We start from the raw sequence: 17616 nt of genomic DNA, 5'->3' as shown, positions 1-17616 counted from the left end.
AGGTGAGACCCCTGAGTGGAGAGGGCAGTGAGTTTGAGGAGATAGGTGGAAACAGGAAGGGTTTCTTAACTACGACTTCACTTCAGTGTTTACAAAAGAGAAGGCTATTGGGGAGGGGCCAAATCCTGAATTAGTTTGTTAAGCTAAAGGAGGAAAAAGTGCCAGTACCTGGCACGATACATCCAAGATTCCTGAGGTTGGTAGGTGAGAATTATGGACTCTTTAATTAAAGATGAAGTTACTGTATAGCTGGAAGACAGGAAAATAACTCAAAGCAGCCAACACAAATTTCAGAATGGAAGCTCGTGCTTGACAAACCTTTCTGAGGAGGTGACAGATATGGAGGATTGGGGGAAATAGTGATTGTGCTGAGCATGGCCCTTCAGAAACTCTGACCAGGTACCACACAGGAGACTATTGGAGGAGATTATAGGTGTAGGGAATTCCTTATTTCCTGTGATTCTTGGACACTGGACGAATAGTCAAGCAGAGAAATCCCCTTCTCTCACGGTAGTTTCGTTAATCAAAAGTAATTATTTAATGATGTCAACATTCGTACGAGCATTCATGAAGCAAAATCAAACCAGACAAATGACTTTCCTCTATCAAATCCCGTTATACACTTAATAATTCACAACGTTATTATGTAATGATTTAACAATTCATACACACATCAGGCAAATCATTAATACAACCTTTAAACCATCGGGCCTGAAGATTGATCAGCTCTTCAGTACTTGAGGTCCTCTTCTTCTTGTATGATGTTTAACTGCAGTGTGTGTTCCTTGTGACTGCCGGGTGGTGATGAGACTGTTCTTCTCTCAAAGTCTTTTTATATTGTTTTTTTTACCAATAGGATGTAGGACTGGGGAGGGTGATTCTTTTTGTCCAATCGTCCCCTGTTGCTATGCCTCGATCAAAGATTGACAGGTTAGTCTTTGATCATGTGACTGGAGACCCTTTGATGTAGAAAAGACTGTGTGCTCGAACGATGGGTTGTAAAAGGCCCCTTTACTCTCTCTGTTTATGGCCCTTCATGTGGAGATAGCTCCTTACATTTCTACGCCCAGACATACTTAATGGTCCTGACGTCTCCAATTTTGATGCTCCAATGGCTTCAAATCCATTCCTTATACCATTTGACCATATGTTGGTGCAATACTATCTGATGTTTTACAAACCCCAGTACTTTTGAACAGATTACCAGATAGGAATGAGAGGCCCATGCATTTATTACACCTATCATTGCTTTCCTGATCTGAAGCCTCTGAAGTATGTCCTTGTTGCCTTTTCTTACATTACCCCCTGCTGTGTTGAAAAGCTTGTGTTTCCAAAAGCCTGTGTGTTTTGAAAGCCTGACTTTAAGCTCAATATTATCCATCGAGCTTATTTATTTAATAATCTAGATATCTATCCGCAGGACAATGTCTTCGACCCTGAAACTCAGATCTCTCCGATGCCATCAGCGTCAGTGAGGGAAAAACAGGATTTGCGGGAACACAGTTTACCTCATTACCGTTTCCTTCAAATGTCTTTTTTTAAAGGAGTTTTGAACCCAACAGGGGGCATGGAATTAGTGGAAAGGTAGATAATTATATTAAAAATTAGATGCAAGAGAGGAAAGGCAGTTTCTCAATAGTCTGAAGTAAAAGAAAGACTTGCATTTATACAATGCCTTTCACAACCTCAGGATGTCCCAAAGCGCTTTACAGCCAATGAATTACTTTAGAAGTGTAGCCACTGTTGTAATGTAGGGAAACACAGCAGCCAATTTGTGCAAAAAGAGGTCCCACAAACAGCGATGAGATAAATGACTATATCATCTATTTTTGGTGTTGTTTGGTCAGGAAGCCAGGTGGAATTCCCCTGCTTTTGTTCAAAATATTGTCATGGGAGCTTTTACATCCACCTAAGAGGGCTAATGGTTTAACATCGCGTCTGAAGGATAGCACCTACTTCACAGTGCAGCACTCCCTCACTACAGCACAGACCAGGTGCTAAAGTCACCGGAGTGGGACATGAACCCACAACTTTCTGACTCAGAGGCGAGGGTGCTACCACTGAGCCACGGCTGACACTTAATTGGGGTTATTTGCTGATAATACAAGTGGGTAGCAGTGTCCCACAGGGTTTGGTTCTGTTTGTAATGTCTAATACAGGGACCAGAGGAAATCTTCCCGTTGTGTTCCTCACGTCTAAAATGCACAGAGACCAGAGGAAACACTTCAGCCAGACTCCCTTTCCTCAGCTTGGTGTCAACCAGTTCCATACCATCAATTACCAGAGGCCTTGACTAATAATCCAGAGAACATAAGTTCAAATCCCACCGAGGCAGTTTGAGAATTAGAATTCAGTTTTAAAAAATCAGGAAATAAAGAAAACAGGTTTCTGTAAAAGTGACCATGAAGCTGTTGGATTGTTGCAAAAACCCATACACACACGTACCAACACACACACACATACTAACACACACACATACTAACACACACACATACTAACACACACACATACTAACACATACATGTACACACACCAACACACATGCCTGTATGCACACTAACACACACACGTACACCTACACATATGCACCCATACATGCATTAACACATATACACACACATACATGCATGTGCACACATTGGCACATACGCACACACATATACACATACACACATTGGCATATACACACACACTTATGTATATACAAACATACATGCATGTACACATGCACATATACACTCATACACATATATGTAGATATTTACGCACACGTGTACAATCACACTTACACATACACACATGCACGCATGTATGTGCATATATACACACACGTGCATGCATGCACACCCACATACGCAATTTAAAATTGTCACTATGAGAGTGAAGAGAGAGGTTAGGAGAGTATTGTTTACACAGAGTGTTGTTGGAACACGGAGTTCTTTGCCATAGGGAATGGTTGAGGCAGAGACCATTGCAAATTTAAAGGAAGAATTGATTGACATTTGAAGCAGAGGAAGATACAGGACCATGGGGAGAGAGTGGGTCACTGTGATTATTTTTGGACTGCTCCAGCAAAGAGCCGGCACTGATACAATGGGCTCAGCGGCCTTCTTGAGTGCTCTACACATCTGCGGTATTGTACTTCCCCAGGAGAGAGCAGTTAGTTCATCACCAAATGGGGATCTAACCTGGGCCTCTCTTGATCTGCACTGAGCAATGCGGAAACAGAGCACAGTAAATTTAATGAGACTCAGCTCCTTCGCTGGGTACACAAGTTATGTGGTTTACACTAAAAGTGGTGGTGTCATGCTGATTGTTCTTAGAACCTGCCATTTATTTTTGTCCTCCGAGGTTCTCGTAATATTTAATCGTCCCAACTTTGCTCTTAAAGCCACAGGGATCCAATAAACCCAATCAAATGTTTCTGTTGAAAACATCATGTTTAAATTCAGTGCAAGTTTAAAAAAAAAATGATTTGGGAGCACACCAAGAGTGTGGTTCCGCAAGTGAATGTTTACTCTTGAAGTTTAACCAGCTTATTTTGTAATGTGTGCTAAGAGGTTGGGTGAGCTGAGTCTCTTACCTGTGTATCTGAGAGAGAAAATAGATACAGATACAGCAGATAAAGGGTTAATGCGAAGGAGGGAAAGTACTGGAAGGACTGTAAAATTTGTCAAGTAAGGAAGGGGAGTTCTGGATTAAAAAAATGTCTTGGATTTAAGGTCATGGGGGTAATTTTCAGCGACACTGCCTGGTCGATAATCGGGCAGACCAGATCCCAGCCTGACCCCCTCCATTATAGAACTCACCTGGTTTCAATGGGTTCTATAACAGTGGGCAATCTGCTCTGCCAGATTATCCCCGTTATATAAGCAGGATCTCTTTGGTGACACTAGGTACTGTTGTGGAGATTTTTAGTGAAGAAAAGATGCACGTTATTTTAATCTGTTCTTAAATTTGGTGTTTTTTTGGTGCTCACTTATAAAAACCCGCCCTCTCACCTGATGGAACAGTCTGCTTGCTGCCTGTCAGGAGATAAGGTCACTTCTCAATCTCGATCCCTGTTCAGCTTTGAAAGATATTCTAATACTTTGTATCAAATTCGCATGGAACTCGGCCTTTTGCACCTTTAACCAAGCATTGAAGGAACAGAAAGGCGGGATATTATTTAAAGCTGTATCTAGAAATGGCAGACAGAAACTTGGATAAAGCAGGAGGTTGTAATCGGGAGCATTGATCTTATTTTGTGCAGTAGAGGTCTGTACAGGTCTGGAGAATAGCTCCGCCATCCAATTAGATCCTGGCTGATCTGTTCCCCAACTCCATTTTCCCGCCTTTGCTCCATATCCCTCGATACCCTTACCCGACAAAAATCTATCGATCTCAGTTTTGAAAGCTCCAATTGTCCCTCAGCATCCGCAGCCTTTTGGGGGGAGAGAGTTCCAGATTTCCACTCCCCGTTGTATAAGAAAGTTTTACCTTATTTCGCTCCTGAATGGCCTAACTCTAATTTTAAGATTGTGTCCCCTTGTTCTTGATTCCCCCACCTGAGGAAATAATTTCTCCGTATCTACCCTATCGAATCCTTTTAACATTTTAAACACCTCGATCAGATCACCCCCTCAATCCTCTATACCCAAGGGGATACAAGCCAAGTTTGTGTAACCTGTCCTCATAATTTAACCCTTTAAGCCCTGGTATCATATAGTTGATGAATAAATGTTGTTTTAAGCCACGCCTGGCTGACTCCTGTACCTAGCTGGGAGGGGTAACGAGGTAGAGAGTGTGAGACAGAGAGAGAGAGAGAGAGCGGTTGAAGGCTGGAGGCTAGAGGTGAAAGAGACATCTCCTATTAGACCACAGCTCAATGTGTCAGCTGAGGCTCATTTGGGAGCACACTGTCGTGGGTTCAGGTCCCACTCCGGAGAATTGAGTGTAAAATCTAGGATAACACTCAAGTGTAGTACAGAGGGAGTGCTACACTGTCAGAGGTGCTGTCTTTCAGATGAGATGTTAAACCAAGGCCCTGCCTGCCCTCTCAGGTGGACGTATAGGATCCCAGGACACTATTTCAAAGAAGAGCAGGGGGAGTGTATCCTGGGCCAATATTTATCCCTCACCCAACACCACGAAAAAATTATCTAGTTATTATCACATTATTGTGTGTGGGGCCTTGCTGTACACAAAGTGACTGCTGAGTTTTCTACATTGCTGTTCTTTGTTGGCTGTAAAGTGCTTTGGGACATCCTGAGATCATGAAAGGAGCCATAGGAATGGAAGGTTTTCTTTTTGAACCTTAAGCTGATCACAATTGCTGGAACTTAAGCCAAAAGCTAGTGCAGCTACTTCTCAATGCTGTGCACCAAAAAAGGCAGAACACAGTCCCTTATCGGTGTAGTTGTTAAATACCCTACCCAGTGGGGAACTGCACCATGTCATCCTGGAAAGTGCCAGGTTTGGTCAATGGCCTGAGCTCCGTCAGCTGATCTCCGGTCGGGTCACTGTACAGATGCTACAGTTGCACTTGGAGGTGGTGAATGGGGAGAAAGGTCGCGCAAGAGGAGGGAATAGAAAGTGCCAGAAAATTCAAGAGGGAGCTGCATAGATCGTGGAGTATGAGAGATAGAGAGGTGCATGGGATTTTTCAAACTGTCAAATGCCTTTGCCCAAAGTTTTAAAGGAGGTATTAAAATAAGCAAGAATGTCAACTGTGGCTCAGTGTCTGAGTCAGAAGGTTGTGGGTTCAAGTCCCACTCCAGAGACTTGAGCCCATAATACAGGCTGATACTCCCAGTGCAGTACTGAGGGAGTGCTGCACTGTCGGAGGTGCAGTCTTTTGGATGAGATGTTAAGAACATAAGAACATAAGAAATAGGAGCAGGAGTAGGCCAATCGGCCCCTCGAGCCTGCTCCGCCATTTAATAAGATCATGGCTGATCTGATCCTAACCTCAAATCTAAATTCATGTCCAATTTCCTGCCCGCTCCACGTAACCCCTAAACCGAGGCCCCATCTGCCCTCTCAGGTGGACATAAAAGATCCCACTGCCGCTATTTCGAAGAAGAGCAAGGAATGTTCTCCCCGTCATCCTAGCCAATATTTATCTCTCAACCAACATGACTAAAACACATTAACCGCACATCTATCTCATTGCTGTTTGTGGGATCTTGCTGTGTGCAAATTGGCTGTCGTTTTTCCTACATTACAACAGTGATTACATTTCAAAAAAAGTACTTCATTGGCTGTAGAGCCCTTTGGGACGTTCTGAGGTCATGAAAGACGCTATATAAATGCAAGTTCTTCCTGACTTTCTTCTTCTTTCTCTTAAAATATCAGAGAGGAGAATTTATTATGAAGTGTTCATTGGATATTGCACAGCAATAATTCCCTGCCTTTAGTTTCTTAATTTTTGACATTTTATTTTCAATGTAGTGAAATGAGCCTTTTATGAATATTGTTCAGGAACAAAAGATTAAGAATTTTCCAAATGCAACTGATCTAGGATTTTTACTCCTTTAAAATGCTTTTGTTGCAAATATAGACTTTTGAACAAAGATTAATACTTTTAAATACTTTTTGACTTGGACGATGATCTGTGTAAAGTCCGCTTTGATTTTCAGTGGCCATTTGTTGACTAACATCACCACCTACTGGTCAAGGGGGAGACCTGCTGCAAGAGGCATTTCTCGTGTAATCATTTAGCATCGCCTCGGCCCCGATTTTAACTCCCGGCCAGTTTTCAGTGGGTGAGGTCTGGTGTCAGTTCAAAACTCACCCGTGCTCCAAAATATGAGACCTGAGGTATTTGAACTCATTTAAATTTAATTAAGTTAATTAATTATACGGGCCTCATTTGATGAAACCTCACCTGGAGCACTGTGTACAGTTTTGGTCTCCTTATCTTAAGGGAATCAAGGGATATGGAGATCGGGCGGGAAAGTGGAGTTGAGGTTGAAGATCAGCCATGATCTGATTGAATGGCGGAGCAGGCTGGAGGGGCCGTATGGCCGACTCCTGCTCCTATTTCTTATGTTCTTGTGTTTCTTAATCCTGCCTGCCGACTTCCCACCTGACCTAGCTAGGAAGTCGGCTGAAAATTGCGTGACCCGCTGACAGGGGGTAAGTGGCAAGATCGGCTGCCGGGCCGTCCCGTGGGTCCCTGCAATCGGGAGGGCGAAATCGTGGCAGGGGAGGCCTGAACTTTCCTTGCAGGAGGATCATTCCTGCTCCTCCTAGCCCCACAAGTACAGTGAAAAAAATAACATTTAAAACTTAATGTTTTCGGCCCACTTCCGGCCTCCGATCCACTTCTCCGCTGGATTGGCCGGTGGGAAACTCGTTGCTGCTTCCCGGTAAAGCCGCTGGGTAAAAATTGCAATCGGGTCCCAATGATGTCATCAGGTCCCAATGATGTCATCAGGTCCCAATGATGTCACAGTCGGGTCCCGATGATGTCATGGGTCCCGACGATGCAGTTGGGTCCCGACGATGCAATTGGGTCTCGATATACATACGGTAAAGAGGCCACAGCGTCTGGGTGGGTCTCCTTGCCTGCAGTTCCGGAGACCAGGTAAATCGTCGGATCCTGTTAGCTCCACGCAGGTAAGTACATTGGCCGATTTTAACTGTCCGCCCGACCGGTTTCTGCTGGGCGGGTTAGGGCTAAAATCGTTCCCTCTCTTGTTTCTAGAGTTTTTGTTTGCTTGCATTGCCTTTTAACCCATCTGTTTAAACATTTTAAAGCAGGGAGATATAACCAGGATGTAACCAGGGGTTAGTGAAATTCAGTGACGGAGATGAGGACCAGGCCCCAGGAGTTAGTGAAATTCAGTCACTTTTAACTGCCACCTGACATGGCCGAGCGATCCATTCCGTTTCTCGGGGTGACGGGCGATGGGCAATAAATGCTGGCCTTGCCAGTGACGTCCACATCCATTTACTTGTTGGAGGCTCGACTGAAGATCCGACGTTCACTGGATTCAGCGTCTCTGAACCGAAGACGAGAAGGACCACAGTCTCCCTGGTGATTTTACTTCAGACAGAGAACGAATGAAGTCCTTTACAGTACAGGACGAGCGAGTCCTCACCAAGAGTTTGATGTTTGGGCGTTTCGGTGGCTCCTGGAGACTATGGGCTCCCTCTATGGGTTGTATGAAGCATCGCAACTATGAAAACCGAGTGGGGGGGAAAAAATGAAAGCCTTTCATTCATTCACACCAGCCTGGAAATTACTGCCAGCGAAAGTGTTTTTCCCAGGAGGGAGCGTCGCAGGCGCTGGGAAATCCTGCACACTTGGATTTCCTCAGCTTCCGCACGCTCAAATTACTGACTGGGATGCCTGAAATTAATGCAAGAGCTTCATCACTGCTCTGAATCTGATTCAGGACGATGAGGGATCCTGCGATTCTGCCAGTTCCATGCCGTGCACTCACCTAGGCAATGCCAATGCGCATCGCCCGACTGCCAAGTTCTCACACGTCGGGAACAGATCCCAGATGTCGGGAACATTGAATGGCGGAGCAGGCTGGAGGGGCCGTATGGCCGACTCCTGCTCCTATTTCTTATGTTTCTTAATCCTGCCGGCCGACTTCCCACCTGACCTAGCTAGGAAGTCGGCTGAAAATTGCGTGACCCGCTGACAGGGGGTAAGTGGCAAGATCGGCTGCCGGGCCGTCCCGTGGGTCCCTGCAATCGGGAGGGCGAGGTCATGGCAGGGGAGGCCTGAACTTTCCTTGCAGGAGGATCATTCCTGCTCCTCCTGGCCCCACAAGGACAGTGAAAAAAATAACATTTAAAACTTAATGTTTTCGGCCCACTTCCGGCCTCCGATCCACTTCTCCGCTGGATTGGCCGGTGGGAAACTCGTTGCTGCTTCCCGGTAAAGCCGCTGGGTAAAAATTGCTGTTTTTTTACTGCCACACACTTGCAGGTCTATGGAGGTTCCTGTCAGTGCTCCCTCTTCACTGAATTCAAAACAAAGAAAGAAAGACTTGCATTTATATAGCGACTTTCATGACCTCAGGGCGTCCCAAAGCGCTTTACAGCCAATGAAGTACTTTTGAAGTGTGGTCACTGTTGTAATGTAGGAAACACGGCGACCAATTTGTGCACAGCAAGATCCCACAAACAGCAATGAGATAATGACCAGATAATCTGTTTTAGTGATGTCGGTTGAGGGATAAATATTGGTCCAGGACACCGGGGAGAGCTCCTCTGCTCTTCTTCGAAACAGTGCCATGTGACCTTTTACGTCCACCTGAGAGGACAGACGGGGTCTCAGTTTAATGTCTTATCCAAAAGATGGCAGTGGATTAAGGCAAATAAGCCTTGCGTGATCTGGTTGACATAGTTCACTCATGGCTGCAGTGCTCAGCAGCTAGTTTTCTGTAATCTACAATTTCTTGATGTTAGCCCTCGCCGCACGGAGTTTAGTAGATTTTTGTTAGGGAAGGATAAAAAGGGAACGTTCTCTGATTGGCAGGATGTCACAAGTGGTGCTCTCCAGGGACCTCAACCAACACAAAAAAAAAGAACAGATTTACTGTTCATTATCTCATCGCTGTCTGTAGGACTTGCTGTGCGCAATTTGGCTGCCATGTTTGCTGACTTAATAACAGTGACTGCACTTCAAAGGTAATTCATTGGCGGTGAAGCTTTACAGGGTGCCCTGAGGAAATGAAAGGCACTTATAAGTGCCTGAGTGGGCAGAGGGGGCCTTGGTTTAACGTCTCACCCTAAAGACGGCACCTCCAACAGTGCAACATTCCCTCAGTACTGCACTGAAGTGTCAGCCTAGATTATGTGCTGTCGTCTCTGGAGGTGGGACTTGAACCCACAATCTTCTAACTTCGAGGTGAGAGGGCTGCCCGCTGACCCACAGCTGACAGCTTAAATGGGAGTTCCTCCTCAGCCGATCGGGAGAACCCCGGAGAAAATTCCCAGGAAGTAAGTTGAATGGCCAAATCTGATTTTGGTGGTGCTGCTTGAGGGAGGGATGTCAAATGTCTTTCGGGCTTTGGACCTCTGGTTCCCAAAGTTCTCCCCCACTGGGGGATTTCCTCCCCTCATGTCTGGGTCTGTTGTAGACTCATTGATAGAGATTGATTGCTATGATTAGTCAACAACTCCATTATCCTTGAATCAAGCGACTACCAGCATGGTAGAAGGCGAACTAGATGGATCCTAGCCTTTTCTCGTCTAGGAGATCTCATGTTCCTAGAAGGGGAGACATCAAAAAAAATACGGGTAAAAATTAATGATAAGTTTACGAAATAATATCTTCAACTACTATTAGCCTCTAGCTTAGGAGGGGCAGATAAACAAAGCTGCTGGTTAGGTACGTAAGGGAGGGTATAGGAAAATGTAAGGTGATAATCATAAGGAATTATAAATATCCCAGAGGTAAACTGAACAGAACGGAAACAACTGGAAGGGTGGAGTGAAAATGCAAGTAATTCACGGAGGGAATTGGCGCAGACGTTTCAGGTTTAAGAGCTTAACTTTCTCTGGCAAAAAAGTATTTAGCATGCTTGTGTAAAATTCCTCTGTGGGCTGTTTAAGGCAGTAATTAACCTATTTATTGTAAGCAGTTTACCAACCGTTAGACTAGGGCACAAAACGAATTTGAAGGATTTGAACGCGTTAACTAGCGCACTGTCAGACAGAACGAAAATCCCCCAGTGTTGAGAAATTTAGCTGGATTGGGGTCAGTAACCTGGAAGAGACAGAAAATCCTTAAGTTCTAATGATCAATGTAGATTTGTTCTTGGGATGGGGGTAACACTGGAAAAGGCAGGGTTCATTGCCCATCCCGAGTCGCCCTGAGGGCATTAAGAGTGAGACTGGAGTCACGTGTAGGCCAGACCTGGTAGTGAGTGGCAGGTTCCCTTCCCTGAAGGATGTGAGTGAACCAGTTGGGTTTTTTATCCGCAATTTCAGAACTTGCCACGGGTTGCTAGCTCAGTGCCACAACCACTAGGCTACTGTACCCTTAGATTTAGTGTTGTGTTAAAAGCTAAGGTCAAGACTGCCAATACTTGGATACACAACGCATGAGAAACCAGCACTGGAACTAAGAGAAGTAGAACTAGAGAATAGAGTGAGTAGAATATTCACTTACATTAGGTGTCAGCCGTGGCTCAGTGGCCGGACTCTCACTTCTGAGTCTGAAGGTTTATAGGCTCAAATCCCACTCCAGAGACTTGAGCACAAAATCTTAAGCCGACCCTCCTGTGCTGCACTGTCTTTCGGATGAAAAGTTAAACTGAGGCCCCATCCACCCTCCCAGGTGGATATAAAAGATTCCGTGGCTCTATTGGAAGAAGAGCAGGGGAGTTCTCCCTGGTGTCCTGGGCCAATATTTATCACTAAAACAGATTATCTGGTCATTATCACATTGCTGTTTGTGGGATCTTGCTCTGCGCAAATTGGCTGCTGCCTTTCCTACATTACAAAAGTGACTACACTTCAGAAGTACTTCGTTGGCTGTGAAGCGCTTTAGGATGTCCTGAGGTTGTGAAAGGTGCTATATAAATGCAAGTTCTTTCTTTTTCTTATATTTGTCAATCGGTATGAGAGGCCTTATTTCCCCAGGTAAGCAATGCCAGCGAGTCATCCAATGTCCTGTTTTGAATATTGTGTGACTTTTAGGTTCCTTTTGACCTACTCAGATATGCATTGTAAGAACATAAGAACATAAGAAATAGGAGCAGGAGTCGGCCATACGGCCCCTCGAGCCTGCTCCGCCATTCAGTCAGATCAAGGCTGATCTTCAACCTCAACTCCACTTTCCTGCCCAATCCCCATATCCCTTGATTCCTCTAGGCCAGGCCACTGAGCCATGGCTGACACCTATCACTTCAGCTATCAGCTTCAAGTGTCAACAAACCTTTTTGTGTGCAAACACACAACACAAAGTCGCCTTCTCGAAATCCATCCCTGCACCTCCCGAGCGGGTCTCTGTGTCAAAAAGTGATACACGGTCCTTCAAACTCTTCTATTGTCCAAAAAAACCCAAAAATACTTGGCAAGGTTCCTCTTTTGTGAGGAGACTGTCCCTTTCCATAAAAAAAAAGCAACTGCAATGCAGATTGAGAGGTCAGGAAGACAGCAGCAGGAAGATGAAGGAAGGAACCCACAAGGACAACTCACGTTGGATGCTGACGTGTTTAAAAGCAGAGGTGACTGCAGTTTCCTTATAAAAAAAATTCCTTTTTCTCCAGCGGCAGGTCTTTAAATGAAGACATTTTAAAATGACGCTGTACACCGGAGAGCTGGCTGCTGTACTGGGAAGAAGGTTGAGTTGGTATTTTGGAACATAGGAACAGGTTGAGTTGGTATTTTGGAACATAGGAACAGGAGGCCATTCAATTGGATCAGTGCTGATCCAATTGAATGGCCTTTGCTCCTAACAAAAAAAATCTGTCGATCTCAGTCTTGAAAGCTCCAAATGTCCCCCAGCATCCACAGCCTTTGGAGAGAGAGAGTTCCAGGTTTTCACCATCCTTTGTGATTGAATAGGCAGCTTTTAATGAAGGTGGGAAGAGAGGTAACAAGATGGAGGGGTTAGGAAGAGAATTCCAGGGAGATGGTGTAGGGCAGGAGGGGGGAGAGGAGAGGGACGCTCAATAGACCAGAGTCAAAAAGTTGTGTTTTTTTATGGAAATTATACTCATATCAAGTGATTTCTAAGGGTTTATAGTCGAGTGTATACTGTAAAGAAAATACATAAACAGCAACAATTTGCGTTTATATAGCTCCTCTAACGTAATAAAATGTCCCAAGTTGTCTGTAATCAGACAAGGATTAACACCGAGCCAAAGAAGGAGATATTAGGACAGGTGTTCCAACGCTTGGTCAAAGAGGTAGGTTTTAAGGAGTGTCTTAAAGGAGGGGAGAGAGGTAGAGAGGTTTAAGGAGGGAATTCCAGTGCTTAGGGCCCAGGCAGCTGAAGGCACGGCCGCCAATGGTGGGGCGATGGATATGGGGGATGCACAAGAGGCCAGAATTGGAGGAGCGCAGAGATCTCGGTGGGTTGTAGGGCTGGAGGAGGTCACAGAGATCGGGAGGGGCGAGGACACGGAGGGATTTCAACACAAGGATGAGAATTTTAAAATCAAGGCATTGGAGCCAATGTGGGTCAGCGAGCACAGGGGTGGCGGGTGAAGGGGACGAAACTATTTAGGTGAGAAACGATTTAGTGTGCCGTGTTTTGTTTTTTAATTAAAGGTAATCTCAGTGTGGGGGTTACGTGCTCTATGTGATGTAACACTAGACCGTGCAGATCAGTAGGGCCCAGGTTTGATCCCCGGGCTGTGCTGAGTTAATTGACCTCAGCCAGTGCAACATTCAGGGAGGGGGCACTAGAATTAACCTCCATTCAGCCTAGCTAGGGAGGGGCTGAACCAATTGTGGCATCAAATCATCCACATCTCAGTGAAGAATGGGAGGAAGCTCTTGACTTGCTGGTGCTGTGTCATTAAACTATCCATTAAACACATGAAATACTCTTACAGACCCCAATCAATGGACCTGACCTTTTTTCTCCCAGCTTCATACTCTGGTACAAAGAGATCCCGTTTTGACACCTTCAACAGTGCAGCACTCCCTCAGTGCTGCACTGGGAGTGTCAGCCTAGATTATGGGCTCAAGTCTCTGGAGTGGGACTTGAACCATCTGACTTCCAGAGGCGAGAGTGCTACCCCACCGAGCCACACCTGAATAACTGAAGGAACCTTTTACGTAGGTAAACGTGGCAACCATTTTGTACACAGCAAGATCCCACAAGTATCAGTGAAGTGAATGAGCATCTAATATGGCTTGATGGCGTTGGGTGAGGGCGTAATGTTAGGCAGAACGTCGGGAGAGCTGCCTTGCTCTTCTTCAAACGGTGCTGCGGGATCTTTAACATCCTTAGCAACAATGGGCCTCGGTTTAATGTCTCATCCAAAAGACGGCACCTCAGACAATGCAGCACTCCATAAGCACTGTGCTGAGTGTCAGCCTACATTTATGTGCCCAGGTCCTGGAATCAAGGCCTAGAAATGCAAATATTATTAATTTCTTATCATTCTGCTGAATCTTTGCATATTAAATTGAATCCTACGTTCAAAATGTAAAAAAACACACTCAAATATAAACATAGGAACAGGAAGAGGCCATTCAGCCCCTCGAGCCTGTTCCGCCATTCAATTGGATCATGACTGATCCATACCTCCACTCCATTTACCCGCCTTTGCCCCATATCCCTTGATAGCCTCACCCAATAAAAATCTATCGATCTCAGTCTTGTAAGGTCCAATTGACCCCCAGCATCCACAGCCTTTTAGGGGAGAGAGTTCCAGATGTCCACTTCCCTTTGTGTGAAAAAGTGCTTCCTGTTTTCACTCCTAAATGACCATAGGACCATAGAAAAAATACAGCACAGAAGGGGGACATTCGGCCCATCGTGTCCATGCCGGCTCGAAGAACAACCAGGTGCCCATTCTAATCCCACCTTCCAGCACCCGGTCCGTAGCCCTGCAGCTTACAGCACTTTAGGTGCAGGTCCAGGTACTTTTTTTTGGATGCCCCTGGCTCTAATTTTAAGATTGTGCCCCCATCTTCTGGAGTCCCCCGCCAGAGGAAATAGTTTCTCTCCATCTACCCTATCAAATCCTTTTATCGATTTAAATACCTCGATTAGATCACCCCTCAGCCGTCTAAACTCAAGGGAATACAAAGCCAAGCATTTATGCAAATTGTCCTCATAATCGTAGAGCAAAGAAGGAGGCCATTCGGCCCATCGTGTCTGTGCTGGCTCTTTGAAAGAGCTATCCAATTAGTCCCACTCTCCAGCTCTTTCCCCATAGCCCTGCAACCCTTTAAGACTTGGTGTCATTCTGGCGAATCTAAAAATAAATCACCAAAGCCAAGAGTTTGACACACTTATTTAAAAATGGTATCGATTTTCATTTTCTTCTTTCTTCGTTCTTTCAGTTCCCGTTCTTGTGTCTTGAACGCACTGTCCTGTCCCCCAGCCCGCCCTGTGGTATCGGCGGAGGTCTCTCCCCAACACTCCACCCAAGTGGCCCTCGTGATATCAATATTCTCGCTCTAAAGCAGAACGAGAAAGTTCATGGACGTTTACTGTAGCCGCCCAGAACAGCCAGGGGGGCCCTGAGGCTTTTTTTTCTCCTGAACAGTTGCGTGGGGAAATCCACATCATTCCAGCTTCTGTCCCTCTCCCACTTCACACCCCACCCCCCCCCAACTCCCACTTCACACCCAGCCCCCCCCCCACCCCGCCCCCTTCCCTTGTTTCTACAAGTCCATTAATTTCTATTAGAGGAAATGATGCTGAGGAAGCAGCTTCATTCTCAGAGATTGGTGTTTCTCGCTGATAAGGGGGGCAGTTACTAATTTAAGTACAAAAGCAGGAAGTCTGACACAGTGGAACATTCCGACAAACAGAGCAATTTAAAAAAAATAAAATAAAAATTCTTTCTTCTCGCACAGAGAAGTGAATTCATACTGTTGTCCCTTTCTTCAAAGTCGTGCGGTGAGAGCTCGAGCTGTTCGGAGAGACACTCTCTGCTGAGCTGATCATGGCTTACAACAACAGCACAGAGTATATGCTGACTGATCCACTGCCTGACACCTTTCTCGGTAAGGCATGTTCAAATTAGCTACTCAAATCGAAATCAGGGATTAAAAAAAGTGCTTTCTTTTTAAAAGTTTTGATTTAAGAATTTCAGCTGAATTGGGGGAATCTCTGTCTCATTCTTAATTTTTCCTTGTTCACTCTTTTCCCTCACTCACACTCCGTTTCATTCCCGCCCTCTCCTCCTCTAGGTTTATCTCTCGCTCATATATTCTCCCTCACTTGTTTTTTTTCTCTCATTTATTCTCCTGTTCTCTCTCTCTGTCCCTCGCACACACACTCTGTTACTCTACATCATCCTCTCCTGTTTAATTACACTTTGCTATATTCTCTCAATTGCTCAGCCTCTCTCTGTCACTCATTTTTCATTCAATCCCCTGAGTTTGTTCTGTTTCTGATTCACTTCCATTCTCTCTCTTTTATTCTTGGTCTCTCTGACCCTTTCTGTCTCTCACACCCATTCTTTCATTCACTCTGCCCCTTCCTCTCTTGCTGTCTCTCACTCTCATATTTTTTTCACTCACTCTGTCTCTTTCTCTCTTTCTGTCTCTCACACTCATTCTTTCATTCACCGTTTCTTTCTCTCTTTCTGTCTCTCTTTCGACCCGCTGTTTTTTTTCTCTATATCTCTCTCACATACTCTCTGTTACTTAGAGAAAACTTTGATAGAGGGCCAGGGGAGGTATGGTGGAGTATGATATTTCCTGGGACCATCTAGAAGGACTGAAATGGGCTTTTCCAGTCCTGTGTGTTCCTGGGTATAATGCTTTCTTTCACACGGCCTTTTATTCCCTCAGTCTCTCTGATTGCTTCGTTTGCTAACGTTATCTCTCACTCTTTCTTTCCTTCTTTCTCTCCTTGCCTCTCACATTATTCTGTTACGCTCTCTCTCTCTATGAATTAAATTTTCACTGTTCAGTGAAACAAGTGATTTAAACACTGATTATACTCGCTGCGTGTGGTGCAGCAATGAGATCAGATCTTTGAAACGGGCTTTGCAAGAACTATTTAAGTTTATTGCTTTTGTATATAAATTGTGTTCGGAAGCAAAACACAACCAATTGCTACAATCGGAAAATTATGGTACAATCTTAACATTTCAATAAACAAGCACCTCCAAATTCAGCTTTGTGCTTGTTTGACTGTAGCCTTTAATTTGACATCTAAACCCACTCATCAGCTTTATTTCTTACTTAAAACAAATAATTTTATTCTGCAGGTTTCTTTTAATGACTTTTCTTAAAGGGGCACACCCTTTATTCAACAGCTCCCTCTTGTCTCCTTGCCAAAAGAGACATAATTTGCATCCATAATGTGCCATCTCACAGCAGAACTTTCAAGTTTGGTCACCTGAATGTGATATCACAGTGTTGAAAATACCACGTGGCTGTTATCTGAGTCCTCTCCCCTCTCCCCTCCCCCAACCCCCTGCCCCCACGACAAGGTAGACAGTGGCCCTTTAAGGCTGCAAACAAATTGCGAGGGAGGAGGCAGATGGTGAAGGAAGAAATCTCCTGGGTGGTTTGTGGTAACATATTTACCTCAAAGTAAATGTAAGAATTTAATTTAGGAATGTTTGTTACGAGAACACCCAGATCATAAAAGGTGCAGTTACACTTCCCTATAGTTCTAATTTATTTATTTTCTGAAAAAGCCACAGAAATGCATCTTCACAAGTTTATATAGTTCAGAACAGGGGCTCCTTCCTTGAGGCGTCATCCCAGTAACACTTCCTTCATTGCTTTACCCTCAGGAGGACTTTGTTTTTAACTCAGAGGATTGTTGGGACATGGAATGCCCTACCAGAAATAGTGATGTTTCTGATTCCAGAGACTTGAGCACGTAATCTAGGCTGACACTCCCAGTGCAGTACTGAGGGAGTGCTGCACTGTCGGAGGTGCCGTCTTTCGGATGAGGCGTTAAATCGAGGCCTCGTCTGCCCTCTCGGGTGGATGTAAAAGATCCCACGGCCACTA

The 17616-nt window shown here is 44.9% G+C and overlaps 1 protein-coding gene across 2 annotated transcripts in view; it reads left to right on the top strand.

The window, feature by feature from the left end:
• The first annotated feature begins 15371 nt into the window (after positions 1–15371).
• Positions 15372–17616, top strand: part of vip (vasoactive intestinal peptide) — a 39079-nt gene continuing 36834 nt past the window's right edge. The window contains exon 1 of one of the 2 annotated variants that reach the window (XM_067988544.1): positions 15372–15645. Coding sequence is in view for 1 of the 2 variants with exons in the window: in XM_067988543.1 (XP_067844644.1) it covers positions 15585–15645 (61 nt within the window). In the remaining variant the exon portion in view is untranslated. The remainder of the gene's footprint in view (positions 15646–17616) is intronic. The other variant, XM_067988543.1, reaches the window with a different exon arrangement.

The sequence above is a fragment of the Heptranchias perlo genome, chromosome 8, assembly GCF_035084215.1.
Source record: "Heptranchias perlo isolate sHepPer1 chromosome 8, sHepPer1.hap1, whole genome shotgun sequence".
NCBI lineage: Eukaryota > Metazoa > Chordata > Chondrichthyes > Hexanchiformes > Hexanchidae > Heptranchias > Heptranchias perlo.
Note: the sequence above shows the minus strand (reverse complement) of the source record. Positions and strands in the feature narration are given on the sequence as shown.